The sequence below is a fragment of the Phascolarctos cinereus genome, unplaced genomic scaffold, assembly GCF_003287225.1.
Source record: "Phascolarctos cinereus isolate Bilbo 61053 unplaced genomic scaffold, phaCin_HiC Scaffold_1;HRSCAF=81, whole genome shotgun sequence".
In the NCBI taxonomy this organism is placed as follows: Eukaryota; Metazoa; Chordata; class Mammalia; order Diprotodontia; family Phascolarctidae; genus Phascolarctos; species Phascolarctos cinereus.
In genome coordinates this window covers 146031110-146055726 of record NW_027555514.1, presented here as the reverse complement: position 1 = coordinate 146055726, position 24617 = coordinate 146031110, and the positions used below count along the sequence as shown (strand labels likewise).

General features: G+C 39.1%; 1 protein-coding gene across 2 annotated transcripts in view; it reads right to left on the bottom strand.

Annotated features, from left to right (window-relative positions):
• CCDC146 (coiled-coil domain containing 146) overlaps window positions 1-24617 on the bottom strand; it is a 181950-nt gene that overhangs the window by 68338 nt on the left and 88995 nt on the right. Inside the window, exons 3-4 of one of the 2 annotated variants that reach the window (XM_020984512.2) lie at window positions 21353-21435; window positions 15568-15777 (exon numbers count right to left, since the gene is read on the bottom strand). In XM_020984512.2, the coding sequence (XP_020840171.1) occupies window positions 15568-15777; window positions 21353-21435 (293 nt within the window). Of the gene's footprint in view, window positions 1-15567; window positions 15778-19951; window positions 20107-21352; window positions 21436-24617 lie in introns of those variants that run through there. The other variant, XM_078154531.1, reaches the window with a different exon arrangement.

Below are 24617 nucleotides of genomic sequence, written 5' to 3'. Positions count from 1 at the left end.
TAGCTCTGAATTTAAAAGTGAGTTTTACCAGTAAAAATGAACTTTTTACAATATTTACTATTCAGTTTTTTTTTTAAATCTTGATCATAATGAGTTTTTTTCTCCATAGCAACAATCACCATTTTTTACTAGTCTTCTCACTGTTCTTTCAACTTTGAGAAGCCTATGTTGTCCTGGAGAGGAATCAGTAACATTCTCTCTGACTTCCAGGTCTCTTTGATGCTCTTTGCTTGTATTCTGAGGATAAATCAGGCTATTTCACAGCAAATGTTTGCCCATCCTTGGCCCTGGTTTTTGTTTTTGACCATATTTTAAACCTTTTGCTTCCCTGTTACTGATCCTGCTTCTTTGTGGGCATGACAATCCTTGAATGCTTGACTTCCACACACCAATAGTTACTGCAATATCTCTGTCACTGAAAGTGTACTTTTTTAAGAGCTACAACTTTTTGCATATTTCCTTAGTATAAAAATCAATTCTTTTTTTACATGTTAAAACAATTTTTTAACTTTTTTAAAAAAGTTTTGAGTTCCAAATTCTACCCTTCCTTGCCTCCCCCCCTCACCTTTCCCGAGGTGGTAAGCAAGCCAATATAAAATCCATTTTTTAAAACTACAGAATTAAAAACACAATTGAAGAGAGCAATGAAATACTTGCTATGGCATGAAATTCAGTGCTCATCTGACAGAGAACTAACTAAAAGGGGGAAACCATAGCTTAATCAGATTTCATTTGGCTCCTTTGGCCTCCTTGTTACAATGACTACTTTACATTGGTTAAACTCCAACACAGTGTCTTCCAGTTTAATGTTGATTTTGACTTCTGTCTATCTCATCAATCATCTTTCTACACACAGATCTGAGCAGGTATAGGGATAGGGGTAAGGACTGCACCTGTGATTTCACTGGTATCAGGAGCTCCTGGGTAAGGAAACTTCTGCAACCAATACATGTTAGCACCGACTCTGCAATTAGAGAAATCAGCTATAGACTATACATAGACTAAAGTGGTATTTTTAATCCTTCAATGAAAAAAAATTAACTGATTACTTGACATTATACACATAAAATAACCAGTTAACCAATTTTTACTTTTTAAATGTTGTTGTTACATCATTACACTCCACACCCCCAGCCCAGCCTTGGGCCTGAAGAACAAGAAGAGCTTCCACAAAAAAGGCTAACTCGAGCCCCTGGGGCACTGAGAAGAGGACTCGTTCATCTTTCTAAGGACCAAATTCCTCTATCAAGCTGCATAACTGACATTGAAATGATGGTTTCTATCTCATTCCTGCCTGGTATCATTTCTGGTCTGGTATCATTAGGCCTCTGCTTGGCTGACCATTCTCATCATCTTTGTCTGGTTTCTGATATGTGGTACCTGTCCTTCCCCACCCTACTTAGGAATTTATTTGACCTGATGCCGCCTTCCCCCCCTCCCCACTATCCCTTGTTCTGATGAATTTGATCCATGTCCCCTCTTCCTTCACCCTCACTATAATCAAGATGAACTCTACTTGAGTGAAATTTTAAATAAAGATGTAAATAGTTCTTCTACCACTTAGCTTAGTCTTGAATTAATCTGAGAAGCTAAATATCTATCTCTACAGTGAAAATAATACAAAACTTGTATGATTTGGCACAGTAAAAGACTGTAACTTTGGCAAGTGGAAAAAGTGGTAACTTTAACAATATTAGTTATTACTCTTCCTTACACACTCTATGGTCCAGGCAAACTTGTCAGACTTTTTTTTTTATATAAGAACATTTCATCACCCATTTTATGCCTTTGCACAAGCTTTCTGACATGGCTAGTATTTACTCTCTCACTTCCAATTTTAGGATTCCTAGTTTCTCTCAAAGGTCATTGGGTGGGGAAAGGGAGGGCGGTAAGTTGGCTTCAGCATATTTCCAACTGATGAGTTCTGTCTAAGTAGTAGCATCATCACTGATCTGCATGCCTAGAAAGTGTAGTGAGCTAGCATGTAGCTAGAAAGAGAGCTAACAAGTAGTGGTATAGACATTAAAAGAATGAGAAGGTCTTAAGTGCATTTGATAAATACTCTATGGAGGATTTATGGGGAGCCATGGAAAAGAATTACATCATGAGAAAGCACAGATGGGTTGTAATGTGCATTCATGGAGGAAGTACTCATCTCCATGAAATCACAGATCTACCAAAGTTAAAGCACTGGACTGCAGAGATACCATGTTAAGAGCTGTTTTCTGCATTAGGATTTGCTCTGAATTCAGTTGTAGCTGTTTTTCTTTTTCCCTACAGATCTTGATATGGAAAGGAAGAGGCCACTTTCATCAGCTGTTTAGATTTCATGTATTGTGTCTGACAGAAATGAAAAGCACAGAAATTAATACGCCTGTATAAATGGAGAGCTGAAAGAAGATCTCTACACTGTAGTTCTATAGAAAGTTCAACAATAATAAGGTGGCTTTTCAAGAAGCATTCTAGTACCTAGGACCTGATGAGTGATGAGAACCAAAGGAGTAAACTAGGGATAAGATTTTGAAGTGTAGTTTTTATTTTATATGATAAGAAAAATAAAAAGTGAATAAGGTATCTTATTTTCAGAAAAAGAGGTTTTTCTCTCACATAATTTGTACTTGAGAGAAATTTCGCCCATTTGGGAAAAATTTCAGCACTGTCTTCAGTTTCTTTTTATTTTCTGGCTAATAAAAAAAACCCAAAAACCTTAGTACAGATTAATTGAAAATCAACAAATTACAAAATAGACTCTAATTCTTACCATTCAATAATATACCTGTTTAAAAGGCTGATTGATATCTTATTTCCTATAATCTGTATCTGATTTTGTGAGCTACTTAAAATATACATAGGAGCTGCTATCTAGACTATGGAATAGCTATATAGCTGATGTATATAACTCTTCTTATACTTCTAAATGGTCTAAATGGTAAAAAGTAATGACTTACTTTGCCATTCTCAAAAATCAACCTCTAAAATAAATGAAATGAATGAATTTGAAGTTTCTATCCTCACTCCTTTCCCTTGTCTGCTGTCTGGTGGAAGTGCTTTTAAAAAAAATGCAGATCAAGAGGGAGGAAGAAAAGGATCCTAGGAACTGGAAGGGAACTTAGAGACAGACCATCTAGCCTAATCCTTCCATTTTATGGATGTGGAAACAGACCCAGAAAAGTTAAGTTATTTGCTCAAGGTCACACAGGAAATCAGTGGCAAAGTTGGGATTCCAACTTAGTTCCATTATATTCAAAATCTAGTGCCCTTTTAAAAAACTATACCTTAACCTAGTAATCTTCCTAGAAATAATTAGTATAATTGTCAGAAATTTTGCTTTTTTCCTTATCTCTGCCTCCTGACTCTCCTAGGTTTTTTCAAGTCCTAGCTACAATCTCACCTTCTACAAGAGAAAATTTCCCAATCCCTCTTAATTCTAGTGCCTTTTCTCTGTGGATTATTTCCTAATGTGTTCCTATCTATATCTTGTTTGTATATGATTGCTTGTATGTTGTCTCCCCCAGTAGACTGTGAACTCGAGGGCATGGACTATCTTTTGTCTATCTCGTTGTTCACCTGTGTCTGACTCTTCATGATCCCATTTGAGGTTTTCTTGGCAAAGATACTGGAATGTTTTTCCATTTCTTTCTCCAGCTCATTTTATAGATGAGGAAACTAAGGCAAACAGGGTTAACTGACTTGCCCAGGGTCACACAGGTAGAAAGTGTCTGAGGCTAGATTTGAACTCAGGTTTTTCTGATGCCAGTGTTCTACCTACTGCACTACCTTGCTGCCTGCATGTACTTAATAAATGCTTACTGATTGACTGACTTTTAATAAAACAACCAAGTTTCTTTTCCCACAAATTTTGTTTTTAAATCTTCCTCCAGATGGCCCAATCTTTCCTACCCTATTTACAAGAGGTAAGAAATGGACACAAATTATTACCACATAACAATCTGTCATGACCACATGAGATCATAATTACCAATACTGGTATTAAGTATTCTGGATATTGTTTTCATGGAAAACATGAGGAAACTTTCTAGAATAACCCAATGAACTTCTGGTTATCAGGAATAGCTGGGGAATAGGATCTGGTTCATTGAATATTTGGACTGAAGGAACATTATATGCTACATGTAACTTGCCGATTTTTACAAGATTAGAATATAATGAAGCATATATATCAAACTATTATTGGAGATTTTTGTTGTTGTTCAAGGTATTTTGCATCTTCTGAATTAGTATATAAAGGAAAATTTGGTTATCTGGATAAATAAGCTTACTGTACTGGTAGACTATATCTGCATACTAGGATGAACAACTTAGCCTTTTTTGCTCAGTTTCTTCAACAATACAGTACAGTAACACCTACTTTTCTATAGGTATTAAGGGGATTTATTACTCATATGTGACTTTTGTTTTTGGTCCAGGCATGAGACTTTACTAGAATGGGAATTCCCAGTGTAGAAACTCCTCCAATATAGATTAATACCTCCTTTAACTTAGAATCTCAGAGTTATGTGGGGGTATGAAGGAGTTAATTACCAACGGTCACAAAGCCATTGTGTTTCAAAGGTAGGACTTTGAACCCAAGTCTTTCTGACCCTAAGCCCTTCCTTCCATCAATTTACCATGATGCCTTTCAATGTATGGTTACATTAAGCCAGATCAAATTATTTTGTAAAGATTCTTGACTTTCAAAATAAACCAAAACTATTTTGATAAAAATGAGTTTTGTAACTGCTGATATTTGAATATGTACTAAGCTAGTATGACCATAAATTCTGCAAAATGTGAACTTTTCCAAAACATTTTTTGCAAACAAAATATTTTAGAAATGAACATTAGAATCTACTATACTCAAAGTATGGTTTTCTACACATCTACAGTCTCTCTGAATAATTTGCCTGAATCATTTTACCTAGAAGACAAAACTTTTTTGTTTTTGTCAGGAGAAGTTGGAAATTTCAAGCCATCTAAATAGCAAGTGACTTATGCTCACTCGTCTTACCCTTTCACGAAAATGTCAGGCATTCACATTTCCACCACTAATGAACAACCAGCAATTGTTTTAATTTCATTATTTTCCACACTGAAGGACTGCTTTTAGAACACAGAAATAGCTATGCTTTCTTTTTATAGATTTTATTGGCAAGGCTGAAATAGTTTTAGCTCGAAAGTCAAAAAACAATTCAGTTGTTTGCCTTTGCTTTTTCTCCACTGTATTTTAGGGAAATATAACAGTCCTCAATAAATACTCGTTTAATAAAAGCTAAATAAATTTCATTTTTCTAAATAAGGTGACACATTTAGTTTTTCTAAATCTTAAACATTTTGAAGTTTGATATAAATCATTGTGGGATCTGATAAGCCAAGGGCTTCTAGTGTATAAAGTACTTCCAAATTATAAGTTGGACAATTTGAAAAACTATATCTGCCGTTTGGGTAAATTATAGATTTGGTATACTCACTGGTACTGCAGAGATCAAGATGAGCTTCACCAAGCCATTTGGAGTCCTAGGGAATGACTACTGTAACAGATTAAGACTGTATATACATAGATATAGGCGAGGTTCCTATGTTTAAAAAATTCCAGGAGCTAAATTCTCTCTGTAGACCCTTGTGTGGGATAAGAGGAAATTCCTAGAGGAAAGTGAGTGTGTGTGTGTGTGTGTGTGTGTGTGTGTGTGTGTGTGTGTGTGTGCTCACGCATGCGCACTTTTGTTTCTGTCTTTATTTCTGTATAGGAGGATATTAATCATCTATTGAACTGATTTGGTTGACTTGTATAAATAGAAGTGCACATTTCCTCACAGAGAAAGTATTACTCCTCTAATAAATATAAAGACCATGATTGTCTGTTTATAAACTTGTTTCTAATTTTCTTCAGACCCCAAGGTCGCACAGGAATTAAGAAGCAGAGTCAGGATTTGAACCCAAGTCTCCTGACTCCAAATCCAGAGCTCTTTCCACTATACATACCATGCATGCCATTACCCCAACCTCTAGTGGCATAATGATATTGCTAGTATATTATCTTAGAATAGCAATGTAAGGATGAACGTAAAGCCTTTCCAAGCATTGCTGGCTAACTTTATATATTCGGGTCAAGAATGTGGCTGGGTAGATAGAAGATACAATGATCCTTAGGTTTAGCTTTGTCTCTGTGCCTTTTCCTGCTCCTCTACATAGGAGAATGTAAGGAAGAGGTTTGCAATGGGAAGACTGGAAACCCTCAAACCCTAAAGGCTATTTAGCAGGTGCTGGGTAAATAACACTTATACGGATAGTGCCTAAGGGTAGTCTAGGTTTCAGAGAAATACACGTGAAACACTCGATTTGGTTGTTTTTGTTATTTAGTCATTTCAGTTGTGTCCAACTCTTCATGACCTTATTTGGGGTTTTCTTGGCAATTTCTTTCTCCAGCTCATTTTACAGATGAGGAAATAGAGGTAAACAGGGTTAAGTGACTTGCCCACGGTCACACAGCTAGTAAGTGCCTGAGGCCAGATCTAAGCTCAGGAAGATGGTAAACATATTGATTATACATTGCAGCAAACTTGACTGATTCCTTAGTCTCAGATACTTCATGTGACCAGATATGACCACCAAAGTTGTATTGCAGTCATGGCTGCTAAATTCACAGACAAATTTGTATAAAATCCCAAATAGGCCCCTGTGGTCCACTGACAGGCTGTCATGGGAATATGGTGGTAGAGGGGTGCATCCCATCAACCTTTGGCAAGAGCAATACATAGGCCTAAGTGAAAGTGTAGGAGCCCATCTAAAACTGGTCTTCCCTTGGGAGACAGTGTCATGTGGGCTTTGATGGCAGACAACTAGGTCTGAGTATAACCATATCGTGCCTGCTGATGGCAGATTAATAATTATAATTTTTAAAAGCTAGCATTTCTATAGCTCTTAAAGCTTTGCAAAGAGTTTTACATATATTCTTATTTTAGAGAACCCTAAGTGGTAGCTGCTATTTCATCCTCAATTTATAGATAAGAAAACAGGTTAAGAGAAGTGAAGTGACATTCTTAGGATCACATAGACATTAAGTGTCCGAAGATTTTAACACAGGGCTTTCTGGTTCTAGATCCAGTGTTCTATCCACTGAACTACCTAGTTCCCTAGATTAATTCTAATAGAGATGAAACAGGTTTAGTGGCTGCACAGTTTATGGTCTGTAGAAAGGCTTGTCTGTATGATTGGCCCATTAGGCATTAAAATTCTGGTTTTTACAACAGTGTAAAAACCACATCACTGTGATATCTAGGAACACAGGTAGTAGTTAAATTGAAACTGCTGAAAAATAATGCCTAGTGGCTATGATATTGACTGAATTGTTGGGCTTCCAAAGTTGATTTAAGTTCTTAGGGTCAGTGCGGACAATGATGTGCTCCCTCAATATGGTGCCTCCATCCTTCAAACTACATCTCCCAAACTACATAAATGGCTCTTTTCTCCATGTATCATCTTGGGGAAGAAGTATGAGCAGTGCCAGAAAGAAGCCAGGGTAGCTTAAGAGGACGAGCCCCATGATAAAGTTGGATGCATCAGTCTTCAAAGTAAATTATTTCTGTGGAAATGATTATATCAAAATAGGAGTTGAAGTAAACTGGTTTTCCATGTCATTACATGTGATTTCACCTTTGGAAAGCCCAAAGTCCATTGGAAAACGTTGCGGAATGAGTGCTTCAGCAGATGAGTGAAAGGTACCTTCTTCAGGGCACAGAACCTGGGGATAAAGCACTGTTCATACACAGTGAAGCTAAGAAAACTTTTACCGTAGATCTTTCATGGAGATGGAGATGGGGAGCATCCAATGCATCTTGCATGACTATATTGACTCCTTATGGGACAATTTGCACCAAGAACTCTATTTCCTCCTTAAATAGGCATTCTTCTAACTCACCAACGAATTTAGTATACTGGGAAGGATTAAGGGGAGTAGTTGTAGATATCTGAGATAAACTATCACTTCCTGGGATGGATACAGCAGATGTTGAGATATCAAATTCACAAATCTCTGAAAAACTATATGTGCAATGCAATAAACCAGATGATGATACTTAGCCTTCACAAAGGTTGAACTGGAAAGCTATCTTCTGTTCACTGTCTCCTTTGTATCTGGCATATGTAACAGGCTTCTTGGAGGTCCAGTTTGGTGAAAATCACCACTCTAGCCAACGGGTTCATCAAGCTAGACATAAAGGGTAATAGGTACTGGTCCCAGATAGTGATGACATTCAGCATTCTATTGCCATGGCAGAGTTATTATTCTCCACATAAAAACAAAACAAAAAACTGATAGCTAGCACTTAGACAAGGGAAGTAGAGGACAGGGATGACCTGATCTTTTGATTCTTTTCTAAGAATTGTCACAGGGTTGACATCTCTGGCCTGGTCAATGAATAGATCCAGTCAGATAGGACTAAAAATCATACAACTATGTTAATCACCTGCTTGTGAGGTTACAACGGGTTAATATATAATTGCAACTACTCTATACATGCCCTAAAAGTTCAGATGCTAATAGTCAGAAGGGTAATCTAGCTTGGCACTCTTTTCTAAGTAATGTGTCCAGAAATACCAAGAGCATCTTGGTGATGGGGAGGCAGGGATTATATATGCAGTGGCTGAATTAAGTAGCATTAGACAGTCAATTCTTAATACTTCTTGAAGGAACAGAGAGTGGGTTAAATTTAAGCTCTGTTGCTGTTGAGTCGCTTTTCAATCATGTCCAACTTTTCATGAGCCCTTTGGGGTTTTCTTGGCAAAGATACTAGTAGTTTGCCTTTTCCTTCTTCAGCCCATTTTATAGATGAGGAAACCGGACCTCACGATATTTCTCCAGTTGGACACACAAGGGCTTAGTTTCCTGCATTACTTCCCCAGAATGTCAGTTTCAAACTGTTTCAACTGCTACCATGATGGCACAGTATCTGGGTGCATTCCTTTTCCTTTTAAAAAAATTATCGATAGCTTCTGTTCTATATCATCTTCCTTTCCAAATATAATCCTCCCCCTTCTCCTCTTAGGGTCATCCCTTGTAGCAAAGAATAAATGTACTGAGGAGAGCAGCCACTGAAGGCTGAGTTTGTAGACCATGCTCAGATTTGTCCTTCTTGCTGAGTTATACAGAGCACACACAGATCTACTCCCTGCCTGGTTTCAAACTCTTATGTGGAACAGCTTTGGAAGGTTGTTTTCATCCATGTTGCCGTCCTGAATGGGTGGTTTTGTGTGATGATAAAAAGTCTTCTCATTGGCTGTGGAGCACGAAGAACCAATGACTCGAGTGGTGCTGAGCCGGAGCTGAGAATGAATGTGAAAACCGTGACAGGAGGATCTCTCAATCTCTTTTCCTTCCTCGCAGTGAGTGAGGCAAGAAATAGACTGTGACTTGCTGGGTGGAGGGAAGGGCTGCTGTTCCACCTGCTCCCCAGCCTCTGTGTGTCAAGGAGCACATCACACCTCTGTTTCTTTTGTGTTTATTCTCTGCTGACTTTGAGTGAGTGAGTATTCTGAGAGAAGAGTGCCCAGATAATCATGTGAGTTCAGGAGATCCATAACAGCCATTGGGAGTTCCACTGCCGATCAGAGACAGTAGCAGAATGCCCAGAGGCAAGAGCAGTAACCACTGGGATGGTAGGGGCTAAAGACAGAGAACACCCACAAATAGATGTGGAAAGACAGTCACTCAAGGATAGCACCAACTTCAGGGAATGTGACCCCTCACAATGGAGAGAAGGGCAGGCACTGATTCTTGGAGCCTCATAGAAAGATACACCCACAGGGATTCTCATGAAGACTCCACAAAGACAGAGAAACATCCAAGGGCAGGAGTTGGGAGATGTCACTTTGTCACAAACGGCCTCGACATGTGTGCCTCACTACTGATGTACAGACCTTGTGTGTATAAGAAGAGAGAACCCCTCCCCGCATTGTTCTATAGCTGCTGTTCTTTCTACCCCTTCTCCACAAATCTCTCTCAGGGGAATGTTTTTGTAGCCACTTTTCTTGGTATATGGCCACAGTAGATGTCCTTTGCTAAACACTAATTAAAGCTACTGGCTGATTGATAACAGGGAGCAGCACACTAGTGGAGGCTCAGAAGCAACGGCATTAGGAACCTCAGCCCCTCAAGGTTACCTCTAGACTGCTGAGGTGAGAAGTAATCATTGCCTACTGAGGCAATTGTCAGATTCAGTGTGAGCTAGGGAAGTAGTCCCAGAGGTATTATTACATAAAAAAGAGAGGTGTAGGGAAGTAATTCAGGAAAACTAACCAACACATCAATCAAGTCTGTGAGCACATGCAACATTCTTCAACCTCAACCCCGCACCTCTGCAAAGAAAAGAGGGAGGCACATTTTCAAAAAAATTTCTTCAGGCTTAGTTTGAGTGAGTATAATAATTAAAGAATGTTCACTTCACTCTGTCTTAGAACCAAGTCCATAAAAGTTTGCAAAGGGCTTTACTCACCACAGCATGGTAAATGTTATCTCAATTTTATAGACTAAATTAATGCTGAATGGGATGTGCTGATAAATGTTTAGCAACAGGCTCTCACACAAACACACTTTTAAGTTTAATCTTCATTATTAACATTTTTTTCATCACTTAAGTATAGACAATCCACAAAACAATACATCAAGCCCTGATCTGTAGCATTTGCCAATTCCTGAGCTGTAAATTCTCACGTTGAAAATTTAGCAATGATCTCTCATGAGCCAGCTCCAGCACACCACTGGTGAGAGGTTAAGTGATTTGTCCATTCATACTAGTATGTGTCTGAGACATTAAGTGAAGACATTTGCATTGAAGATGGCTTTTTCTGCAGTATTCCGCTGCTGCTATGTCCTGATATTCTGGCATATAAATATAAATACACATGCACACAACAATATATATATATAATACACAATACACCAGTGTGCATCTCATAATAGATATGCACAAAACATATATGCACTCACATGCATATATATAAATGCACATGTACACAAATATATGCATACATATGCATATAAACACATATATACATACATATGTATGTATGCACATGTATATATGTATATGCACGTACACAGATATCTATCTATCCATCTATCTAGCCTAGCCTAGCCTATAGTCCTTTGCCCTGCTACAGCCAGCAAGTCCACTGTAAAATGTTTGCTTGAGCTCCTAAAGGAATTCTATACTGTCAAATAGGGAGCTACTCTTTTCTTTCTTCTTTTTTTTTTGCTTTTTGGTGAGGCAATTAGAATTAAGTGACTTGCCCAGGGTCACACAGCTATTCAGTGTCAAGTGTCTGAGGCTGTATTTGAACTCAGATCCTCCTGACTCCAAAGCCAGAATTCTATCCACTGACCTACCTAGCTGCCCTTTAGGGAGCTATTCTGAGGAGGTAGGACATGCACAGCAATTTGTTCTACTAGGTAGGACTTGCCATCTTGATTTGGCACATAAAGCTTGCACCGAATCAAGAACTTTGGAGGGTCCACTACCCACCCAGAAAAATATTCTAAAGGGCTTTGAATGCGACTCTCAGCTACTTCTAAGGCAGCAGTTTGCTTCCTTCAAAGAAGCATTGGCACCTTCCAAGGTAGCCAGTTCCTGGGACACTTGGGTCAACTGTCCCTACAATTTTTCCATCCCTACTAAGGAGCTTGTGTCCTGGTAAGCTGCTCCATCATTGTCAATTCTGTGCCATTGTCTTGGTAACTCAGGTAGTGCTACCATATCCCACTAGGACAGAATCACCATCTACCAGTGGTTGGGAAAAGGGGAAGACTAGAATACCCACCATGGCAGAGGGTGAGGGTTTCAACTGGGAGCAAAGCAAGAGTGAACCAAAAGGCTGAGCTGGGCCAATACCAGAGTTTCTTTGAGGGCTCAAGGCAAGTGGGAGACTTGGGCCAGCACTGGACCAGATGCAAGGGGTATCAGGGAGTTGACTGATTTTATAGTAGGTGCTTCTGTTTCCTGCCAACTAGCCTGTGCTCATATGTCAGTGTGACCACAGACCAAGCCATCTATGCCCCCTCTCCTGAATTAGAGGCACAACTTCAGACAAAGGCTTAGATACTGGGTCAGGAGAATAACAGTTGTGTTGGGTCTATGTTTCCCCCTCCCTTCCCCAGCCCCCAACCTCTATTTTGTGAACTGTGGCACCTAGCCCTTCAGGCTCACAACCTACATGTTGTCCTGGCCTCCTCACTATTTCTCCCCTCCTCCCTGCTCAATATGCAAGCTGTTGCCAAGGCCTGTTGATTTTACCTCTGCAACATCTCTCACATACATCTCCTCTCCTCCTGATATTGCCACTACCCTGGTACAGGTCTTCATCAACTCACACTTGGACTACTGCGATAGCCTGCTGGTGAGTTGGCCTGACTCAAATCTCTCACCACTAGAATCCATCCTCCATTTAGCCACCAAATGATTTTCTTAAAGCACAGGCCCGACCACACCACTCCCTTACTCAAGAAACACCAGTGGCTCCCCATCACCTCCAGGATCAAATACAAAATCCTCTGTTTGGTGTTTGGAGCTCTTCTTCTCCTAATCCTTCCAGCCCCTAACCTTTCCAATCTTTTTACACATTCCTTCACACCACATATTCTTCAGTCCCGTGACACAGGCCTCCTGGCTGTTCCACAAACAAGACACTCCATCTCTGTGCTTCAGGCATTTCTCTGGCTGTTCCCTATGCATGTGATGCTGTTCCTCCTCATGGCTTCCTTCAAGTTCCAACTAAAATGATCATGCCTTATACCCAAATCACTCTGGCTTTCACTGATTGGCCAATAAGAGGTCCCAGCCCAAGCCTCATTTGCTCATTGTTTGGGTTCTGTTGACTCAGAGTGAGTATAAAGAGCATTGTTTCTGTTTTGGCCAGAAACTCTGAGGACTTTCCCCTCCCAGACCAATTCTTTTGTGAAGGTGAACTAGGCGATCTTTTGCCTCAGTTCTTATCTAGCCTTTAACTACTGAATGGGTGTTGCCTCAGACAAACTGAGACCTGGGAAAGATGTTAGCTTAAAAAGGCCAAGGTCTCCCACTGCATCCAGGGCCATCACCAGCCATCCTGACTTATGTCTTGCCACTGGACTCAGATGGCTCTGGAGGAGGTGAGGCTTATGCAGCACAGTTCTTCCTCACTCAAATCCAATTCACTTGCAAGTCAAGACATCACCCTCCCGATGTCATTGGTCCTCACTGAGAATGAAGGCCGAACAACAACAAAATGCCATCTTTTATAGCAGAGGTGTCAGATACCTCATCTGTGGGCCACATACAATCCACAAAACTCCCAACGGTAGACCAAACCAGATTTGAAATGTAATTGAGAAATAGTTCACAAATAAATAAAAATATAATAAAATAGAGATAACACTACATTTGAAAACTAAGTCAATATGCGCCTGCAGGCATCCTTATGAATGGTTTAGTGGCCCCAGTTTTTATTTGAGTTTAACACCATGTTCTACAGGAAACCTTTCTCAACCCCTCTTAATTCTAGTTCCTTTCATCCATTAATTATTTCCTATTTTTCCTGTGTATAGTTTGTTTGTACACATTTATTTGTTGTCTGCCCTGTTAGATTGCACCAACCTTGAGGGCAGGTACTTGTCTTTTGTCTCTTTTTGTATCTCTAGTGCTTATTAGCATCATGCCTGGCACATACTAGGCACTTAATAAATGTTTATTGACTAACAAGTCACTGGAAGGCTAAGTCTGTGTTAACAGGATATTTCAGATACAGTTCAGGCTACACGTCTGATTGATTGTTCTGGGACTGCACTCGTCAAGTCTTTAGGCTCCCAGTGTTAAAATTTAGTGGTGTAGTGAGAACTAATTCAGGAATATATTAATAAAGCTGTGCCTATCCATACCAGATCTTAAACTGTATTATAAAGCAGCAATCATCAAAACTACTTGGTACTGGTTAAGAAATAGAGTGGTGGATCAGTGGAATAGGTCAGGTACGCAAGACACAGTAGTCAATAACTATAGTAGTCTAATGTTTGATGAACCCAAAGACCCCAGCTTCTGGGATAAGAACTCACTATTTGACAAAATCTGCTGGGGAAACTGGAAAAGAGTATGGCAGACACTAGACATAGACCAAAATCTTATACCACATACCAAAGTAAAGTAAAAATGGGAACACGATTTAGATATGAAGACTGATACTTATAAGCAAACTAGGAGAGCAAAGAGTAGTTTACCTATCAGATTTATGAAGAACAGAAGAACTTATGGCCAAACAAGAAGCAGAGAATATTATGAAATGCAAAATGGATAATTTTGATTACACTAAATTGAAAGGTTTTTGCAGAAATAAAGCCAATAACAACCAAGATTAGGAGGGAAGCAGAAAACTGGGAAAGATTTTTAACAACTAGTGTCTCTGATAAGGGTCTCATTTCTAAAATATATAAAGAACTAAGTCAAATTTATAAGAATACAAGTCATTCTCCAATTGATAAATGGTCAAATGGTATGAACAGGCAGTTTTCAGAGGAAGAAATTAAAGCTATCCATAAGTCATATGAAAAATGCTCTAAATCACTACTGATTATCAAAATGACTCTGAGGTACCACATCACACCTATCAGATTGGCTAACATGACAAAACTGGAAAATGATAAATATTGGAGATGTGGGAAAATTGGGACACTAATACGCTGTTGGTAGAGTTGTGAACTGATTTAACCTTTGGAGAGGGATTTGGAACTATACCCAAAGGGCTATAAAAACGTACATACCCTTTGACCCAGCAACAGCACTTCTAGGGCTGTATCCCCAAGAGATCATAAAAATGGGAAAAGGACCCACATGTATAAAAATATTTATAGTAGCTGTTTCTGTGGTGGCAAAGAATTGGAAACTGAGGGGATGCCCATCAACTGGAGAATGGCTGAACAAGTTGTGGTATATGAATGTAATGGAATACTATTGTACTATAAGAAATGATGAGCAAGCAGACTTCAGAAAAACCTGGAAGGACTTGTATGGACTGATGAAGTGAGCAGAACCAAGAGAACATTGTACAAAGTAATAGCCACATCGTGCAATGACTAACTTTGATAGACTTAGCTCTTCTCAGCAATGCAAGGATCTAAAATAACTCCAAAAGTCTCATGATGGAAAATGCTATCACATCCAGAGAAAGAACTATGGAGTCTGAGTGAAGACTGATGCACACTATTTGCCCTTTTTTTCTTCTGTTGTGTTTTGTTTCCTCTTTATGGTGGTTCCTCCTGTCAGTTCTAATTCTTACAACATCACTAATGTGAAAATATGTTTAATAGGAATGTATATGTAGAGCCTATATTAGATTGCACACCATCTTGGAGAGGGAGGCAGGGAGGAAGGGGGAGAAAATTTAAAACTCAAAAGCTTATGGAAGTGAATGTTGAAAACTAAAAATAAATTAATTTTAAAAAAATAAGGCTATGCCACATTACACCCAATTGATTCTCAGGCTAGAAAATCAGTTGCTATCAGTTAGTCACATCTATTTCCAATCTATTTGATGATATGACATACTTACCTACTCAGCCTATACTGTGTGTGGAACTCTCTTTCTTTTGCTGCATTATATTCATTTTGATACTTAAGAAGTTGTTCTCTCATCTTGGAGACCTCGGTGCTAATTCCTTCTGGAAACTTATCGGCGTTTTCCAGGTGTCGTTGTTGCTGCTCTATCTCCAAAGTGAATCTTTTGGCATCCTGCAGCAGTTGGAGCTCAGACTCTTGGGTGCTGTATATATATAAAAAGACATACACATACACACACACATACATATATATGTGTATGTATATATATATGTATGTGTGTGTGTGTATATATATATGTATATACAATTAAAAGGACATGCTCCCAAATACCTGGACCAGAGTGGGAAGGAATCTATGTTCACAGCTATGCATGGCTCTTTCCCCCCTTGGCTTCCCAAATCTTTATCTGTCAATTCTCTATAGAGCCCAGAGCTGTCTCCAGTCTTATCATCATTGCACCTGGCAATAACCTATTTGTTCTGAGTTATGTTATGTGAAAATCTCTATTCCTCTTACTTCAGCCAAGAAAAGTCTAGCATTCTTCATAAGGAAAATTTACTAGGAGTAAGAGAAAACAAGTCAAACCAAAGCCTTCATTCTCATCTTGGTCCTTAGCACTTAAATGAGGAAGGCATTCTTTCATCAGATTCTTAAAGATCTCTGCCCTGGGTTGTCCTGCAGTGACTTTGCAGGATCCTCTGCAGCAATTTACCTATGGTTTGAGGGCTCTAGAATGTCCATCTTCACTCCTGATCCATTTCTGCATGACTTGCCTTGTTTGCTGAAAGTGTATGCATTAGTTGATTGTTAAGGCTGATTCTCATCTTGGCTAATTAAAACTTGGCTTGTATAATCTCTGAACTTCCTTCTGTATTCAGCATCCTATGATGTCTTTTACATAACTGTTCTAAGCTAGCATCTGGCTAGCCTCCACAATCTGGCTCCAGCCAACCTTTCCTGATTTATTTCACATTATCCTACACTTTCTCCATGTTGCAAACCAACTAGACTCTTAGCTATTCCCTACACTCAGCATATCATCTTCTGTTTCTATTCCTTCATATAGCCTATGCTCCAGTTCTAGAATTCAGTCTCTCCTCTCTTCAGTTCAGGCACCACCTCCTCGGCAAAGTCTTTCCAGATCCCCCAATTGTTGTACACACTCCCTGCTCAGATGACCTTGTATTTACATGTGTGAAGAAAGTAATCTCCCAAGGCTGGGCTATTTTAAAAATCCTTACATCCTTCCTGGCACTTAGAACAGTGCCTTACATGTAACTGATGCTTAATGTGTTTTTAGGGGGGTGGCTCTGAGCTGAGACTCATTATTGGTTATATGGCCTGCATGGTAGAAATCATTTTCCCTGGGGCCTCTTTGCATCATACATATAATCTCCTTTTAAGGACCAGAAACAAACTCCCTGTTCCTTTCTGTCTTAAAGTCTCTGATCACTTTGGGGCTGCCCATTAAGTTTCTCTTTCCTTTCTCAGCAGTGCCTCCCTACTTTCAGCTTATTTTGGGATAAAAATCACATGCCCTTAACCCAGTGACTGACAAAACTTTTCCTAGCTTAGGTTACCAGCTTGGCCCTAGCTTCTCTTTCTTTGATGACTCATCACTCAGGTCCTCAGAGAAGCAGTCTCCTTGAATTCTATTTTTACAGTTTTACAATAACCAAATAGTTTAAGTGTAAAGTAACAGCGGGCATAATTTCCAAAAGGGGAAGAGGAGAGTCATCTCCTTGCATGCTAGGTGCATGTAACCTTGAAACTTCTTGGTTTAATTTCAAAGTTACTGTATCATATTAACACAGGAACCCCCTAATTTACAAACAAATTATATTACGTAAGTTTCTAAGTGAGTTGTTTGGAATGTGAAACACATGTTCCCCATAGAAGTAATGTTACAGATGGCACTTGAGCAGACCCACCTGGCATAAACCCATTTAAATGTAATGTATCTGAAGCACAGTGTTGTATTAATAGCACTGTAGGCCTAACCATCCTATGTAATGAATGATACATTCAGAGTTCTCACTTGGGGAGTTTGGAATACCTTTCTGTCTAGGCAGCAGGAACAGTGTTTTTCCCACCCGTCCTTATTCCCTTCTATTTGTCCAACCTGCTGGAGAGTGGGAGCAGAAATTCCACCAGTTTAGAACCATTGGTAGGGATTCATTCCCAAGACTCGTGGGACTTACACTCTTGATGCCACCACCATCAATGCTACGGTTAGGAAAGAGAAACAGAAATGGAGGGGAGGAGCAGGTGCTTCATGAGGAGTGGGAGTGTAATCAGGTGTTCTCTTCTGTCTTTTCCTTCCTCCTTTTTATGTCAGCAGGAATTGGGGTGAAGTAAGAAGCAAGATAGGGACTGGCAGATGGTGAGGAAAGATGGCAGAGACTTTGGCAGTGGCCACATGATAGATTATCACTGTCAAAGGAAAGTAGGGAGGTCAAGAAAAACCCTCCTAGAATCAGAGAGGTCAGAGAAGCTCCTGTCATTACTTATCAGCAATGTATTCATGGACCCTCTTCATGAACTACTGAAGCCTTAAAAGCATAAAGCATGATGTTATATTTTTATAACCTTCTGGTTATGAGAACAATATAAATAAGTGAAAAATAAGATTTTTCACTTATTTATATTGTTTTCATACTTTTTTGCTTAAATTAACATGAAATCAAGTAAAACTTCATTTATACTTATTAGGAAGAATTAAAGGCCACAGTTCTGTATCCCCACACTGTCAGAGCAAAGAGTAGGCACTAAATCCACATATATTGTGCGGTTGATAAGGCTTTGTATACCTTTTGGATTTTTGTACATTTTGATGCTCCAAAAATAGGAGCTATCTACAAGTTTGAATATATCTTTTTACTTTCCTTATTTCTCCTACTACATTTTAAGGTCAGGAGAGGTTCTACTTTCACTGCTGTATTTCTAGAACCTAGCCACAGATCATTCTACATTGAATTTGGATTAAATGTTTGCTGAATTTTGAAAATTCTGACTCTAATCTATCATTCTCTCTCTCTCCCTGTGTCTCTTCTTCATCTTCTTCATGACTTATATCTCCTTCTTCCTTGAGTGCCCTAGCTCCATTTCCCTTCCTTTCTTGATCCTATAATTAATCTATTTAATCATTCAAATTTATAGTATACTCTAATCCTGAATTCCTAATCTATTTACTAATAACTAACACACACACACACACACACACACACACACACACACAAATCACTTTAGTTTTTGTAAAGCACTTTAAAGATAATATCTCATTTGATACTCCAGACAACTTTGGCAGGTAGGTACTATTATTATCCCATTTTGCATTAGAGCAAACTGAGTCACAGGTTAAGTGACTTGCCCATGGCCCCCAGCTAGTAAGTATCTGAAACCAGATTTGAAATCAGGTACAGTTTAGTTCCTTTGCTCTTACTCATTTACTTTTAAATGGTCCTGGAGAAAGTCATATTACATATTTCTCTCAACTAGGCCCTTAAGTGTATCACATTTCTTCAGCAGCTGTTCCAAACCATCTATTGTCTCCTCAAGCCTCCCACTCCACTCTCTCCACCCCTTTCCCTCAGCAAAAAAACCTCAGCTTATACTTTACTGAAAGAAAATAAAAAGAGATCATTCACTGTTAACTTCCTCTTTTCCCATTCTCTATATCTCTGTCTCTCCTGATCTCATTCCCCATTCTTACCTCCTTTACTCTAGCCTCTGATAAAGAGGTGACTCTTCTCTTCATGAAAGCCCATCTCTTTACTTATTCCCAGAGACCCCATCCCCTTCTAGCTCCTTTATCATGTTGTCCTCACAATCATCTCCCACTCAGCACCTTCCCTGTTGCCTACCAACCAGCTCAACCTGCCTTTCTCTTCCATCATCAAAAAACCTTCTTCACTTGACTTTTCTATCCCCTTAGGCCATATGGTCCTTACATCTTTCCTTTCTTTTACCATTGAACTCCCAGAAAAAACAATACTTTCTATATATTCTTTACCTCCACTTCCTATTTACAAGATTAGAAAATTGGGGTTCTATTTTGACTGGAAGGGAAGTGAAAGAAGTGGTTTCAAAACAGCATTGGAACCTGCAGTGAAAAAGCTCTGTGGTTTGGGGAATGGATAGCTATCATATCACCACAATGAAAAGTCATATGTTCTGTGACCATGTTCCATTCTTCCTTTATCCCACCCCTAGCAATTTACCAAATAAAGACAAAGATTCTGCCCCTTTTCCCATTCCCCTCATGGCTACTGATAATAGGATTCAATCATCTATATTTTTTACAGCAAGATCTTAAATAAATGCCCCATTCCACTGAACTTAACAAAGCATTGATTCAGTTATGGGTATGTATTTACAAGGCTTTGTTCTGAGTCCTCTTCTCTCTCTGCAGACTCTCTTGGTGGCTTCAATTATCACCTCTGCAATTATACAGATGGCTCATAAATTGAATATCCAACCCTGATTTTTCTTCCGTCCCCCATGCATGCATCACTGGCTTCTTACTGGACACTTCCCAGGAGATGTCTCATAGCATGTCAAACCCAATTTATCTTTCCCTCAAAACTGAACCCTCTCCACCCTAACTTCTCTATTTTCATGAGTAAAACCCTTTCAGTTCCTCAGGTTCTCAACCTCAGTTATCTTTAACTCTTTACTTTCCTCCACACCCCCCTATATCTAATCAGATGCCAAGCATTGTTTCTACCTCCACAGTATGTCTTGTAACTGTTCACTTCTTCACACTCACACAGCTACTGTGCTAATAGTGACATCCTCATCACCTCTCTCCTAGACTAGAAGAGCCTCCTAACTGGTATCTCTGTCTCTGATCTCTTCCTTCTCCAATTCATACTCCACGTAACTGCCAAAGCAAAAGCATTAGTCTCTGTCATTCCCTTGCCCAAGAAGCTCCAAAGGAGAGCTATTATCTGTAGAATAAAATGCAAACTCCTACGTTGGGCATTTAAAGCCTTTTCCATTCTGGCTCTAGTCTAAGGTTCCAAGGTTACTTTCTATTGCAAACCTTCACACTCTCTATATTCCAACCCACTGGCCTCCTTGCAGTTCCATCCCCCACTTTCTGCTTTTGCACAGGTGATCCCTCATGCCTGGAGTTCACTCCTTCTTTACTGCTTGTTTTGAATTGTTTTCAGTACTTGAATCAATTGACTCATTAACTGAATTCTTGTTCATACAATGTGAACACACACAAATGAAAAACATATTAATTTACCTATTTCCAAATCAGAGTATTTTTTTTCACTTCTGTCAAAACTTGACAGAAACATATAATGTTTTCCCTCAATCAATAATTATTTATTGAGATTTCTACTATAAGTTCAGTACTGTGCTAGGGCTTCTGGGCTCTATATGAGAGATAGAGAACAAAGATCCTTGCTTTCAAGAATAACAGTCTACTTCCTCCCCTAGGATGTTGCTTTTTTGTTTTGTTTTGTCTTGTTTCTAAATAGTAGGAAGTGTTCTGAAAGCTTGGCCAGAGCACTTCAAGATGTGTGATTTTTTTTCTTCTTTTGGACAAAGTATAAAGAATACTCAAATGATTTTTTAAAACTGCCCTATGTGTAGGTGTTGGTGCAGATGATTCTCTTGGCTGAGGTTTTGCGTTAACTCTGGCAGCAGGGATCAATTCACCTCTTGCCTTTTTCTTTTTTTTTTGAAGTGGCAATATAGCTCCTACAAGTTGGGAAATTACGTAAGCTCGGTAATTTATTCCACAGAATTTGTAAACAACATACCTTATCACAATATCATGCAGTAAAGTATACTTTGCTTTCAACTCAGCCATTCTGGTCCCAGGTATTTTTCCAGCAGCAAATAACTATACGGGGGGAGGTGGGGAAATGTCATTATTAAACATGCTTTTAAGTAGGATGAATTCAGTTTATTCATTTTACAAACATTTATTAAGTGTCTAATGGCTTCCAGGATACAAAAATTACATAAATCATGTCCCTACCCTCATGTTCGTGATGGTGTAGGAGAATAAGACACAAACACAGATAACTATAATATACAACATTTCATGATTAGATGCATTAGAAATTTGAGAAACAAAGTACTTAGGGTTAGCCATGCTCTAGTGCTCTTGAAGTGTTTCTTATAGCTTTATTTAATTTAAGTAAAAATTCTAGAATTAGGAATAGGATGCCTAGGGCATAAACTATATTTATTTCAAAACAGTTTCTTAGTGATAGTTTCTATTTTTTATATCACCATCATATCTCATGTATTCTTCCCCTTCCCCCTTCCCAAGAGCCAACCCCTATGACAAACAGGGTTTTTTTTTAAGAGAGGAAAAAATCAGTATTATTGTCAAAATACTGACAAAGGCCAAAACTATTTGTAACGTGCAATGTATCACCAGGGGATAGGTTCTCATATCTCTTCATTTGAATACCACTTGATCTTTATAATTTTGTTACATTTACTTTTGATTTTTTGGTGCGTCATTCTCTCCATTTACATTGTTGGGGTCACTGTATATATTGTTTTCTTGGCTCTGCTCACTTTACTCTGCATCAGTTCATATAGGTCTTTCCATGCTTCTCTGTATTCCTCACATGCTTCACATATATCATTTCTCAGAGTGCAGTAGTAAGTAATCCATTACATTCATGTACCACAATTTGTTTAGCCATTTCCTAATCAATGGGCATCTACTTTGTTTCTAGTTCTTAGTGATCACAAAAAAGTAATACTATAAACAAATATTTTGGAGTATATAGGAGCCACTGGGAATACAGCTTTAGCTGGGATGGGGTTTGGGGACTGGTAGTTAGATATAGTCATTAATAATGGTCACCAAAGCACCCAAGAGATTTGGCTAAATTCTGTCCAAGTGCCAATGGAGATCGAATTCCAATCAACTGGGGTGCACTGTGCGTTAACAGAGGTTAAGTGATTTGTCCAACGTCACACAGCTTAAGTGTCTGAGGCCAGATTTGAACTCAGGTCTTCCTGACTCCAGGCCTGGCGCTCTAACTGTTGCACCACCTATCTGTTCTAGAAGATGTAAAGATGCTCCCTGACTCTAGGTAAATGTGTGTCCAGAGGTCCTTGAGCTATAAAACCCAGATGAGCCTAGAAAGAAGGCAACTCCAGGTTTGGTGCCTTATTGCAAAAGCTGAGAGCTTTCCAAGATAACTATTACCATTGGCCAGATTGAGAGAGCAATTTTGAGACTGCTTTCTGCCAGTATGGAGGGGCATAGGATGAACAGAAAGTGCTCTGGATGGTAGAGAGGACATACACTAGGAGATGAACGTGATTTTATTTTCTCATGGGGCGGCACTATGCTAGCAGAGGACAATTCAGCAAACTTCATGGATGTGACAGGTTTTTTTATGGCAGAGACTGATGTAGAAAATTCTTAACTCATGGATTTTACGTAACACTGCGGAATATTTGTGGTGAGGCATTGAGAGACCAGGATGTACTGTTGGATTTTTTGTTGCTGTGACTTGCCTACTGCAGAATATATTATTAGATTTTTCTTTCAACAAAAGGTTCTTTTGTTATATTACGTTACATATGTTTACATTGCATTGCATTTTGTTTCATTATTTGTTAGTTTATGTGTTTGCATGCAAGGCTGTGACATAACCTTGCAGAGTAGTCAGTGGAGCAATTTCTTCAGGATTTTAAGTCAAGAGAAGTCACGTCTCTGTAAAGGAAACTGGACCATTCATACCAAGCATAATATTGACCAGGTTTTTGTTGTCTTAACAGTAGATGCACAAAAGGAATATCTCAACATTTTTCTAGATCACAGCATTTGGTTACATGTTAGAGATAAAACACAAGAGTTAACACTGTGGAAAGGTACTTTTGAGATACATGCCCTGCATTGAGACCTTAGTTTTTATGTTTTTAAAACTAACCTCCTTATATTAAAATCAGCCTTACTGGTGAAAAATTAACCTATTCACTTTAATTAATAAACACCTAGCAGCCTCTAACTTCATTTCACAACTAGTCAACACTAACAAACTATATGACCTTGAACAACTGACAATTTCAGTTCCTCATCTATACACTCAGATAATTGGATGAGATGATCTATAAGCCTCCTTCCACTCTAACAGCCAACACAATGCTGTATTTTTGGGATCATCAAACATGTTGGTAGTATGTAGCCAGATAGGCTATGTCTTTCTGTTGTTGCTCAGTTGTTTTAGTTGTGTACTACTCTTCATGACCCACTTTTGGGGTTTTCTTTCTTACCCCTCCCATCGCTGCTTCTGTCATCTACTACTTTCTCCTCCCTTTCCCCTGCCTTCTGTCTTGTCTCAAATCTTTCATTTTCCTGCTGTTCTCTCACACTCTCAGGATTTTCTTTCAGGAGTAGTTTTATTCCTCTGCCCTTGAACCTCAGCTACCTTGGTACAAAGACATATCTGCTCCTGCCTGAAGCTGTGTTGGGATTGGTTCTAGCCAGCGAAAAAGCATACAAAAGCCAAGAGGCCAGGACAGGAAACTACCCTGAGTGTTGTGTTCTTTATAGAAGAGGCTGTTAGAGGTGCCTTGGATAGAGGGCTGGCTCTGGAGTCAGGAAGACTCATCTTCATGGGTTCAAATCTGGCTGCAGGCACTTATTAGGCTGTGTAACCCTGGGCAAGTCACTTAGCCCTATTTGCCTCTGTTTCTTCATCTGTAAAATGAGCCAGAGAAGGAAATGGCAAACCACTCCACTATCTTTGCCAAGAAAACCCTAGATAGGGTCACAGAGAATAGGACAAGACTGAAAAACCACAACCACCAAATTTGAATCCCAGCCACTAGCTTGGCCAAAGACCACCTCTATCTGACAACATCTGATGTGCATCTAAGTGATTCCATCTCTGTGGGTCTGCTTTTTCTACCACCCAGTGAGAGAATTTCTTCCTTTCTTCTGGTTAGCAAATAGATCAGTCAGAGTTACTTCTTCGGATCGCCTCACTTTTTTCCCACTGCAAATGCTTTGGAGGCTATTTTATTTACTATATGACTATTTCAGGCAAT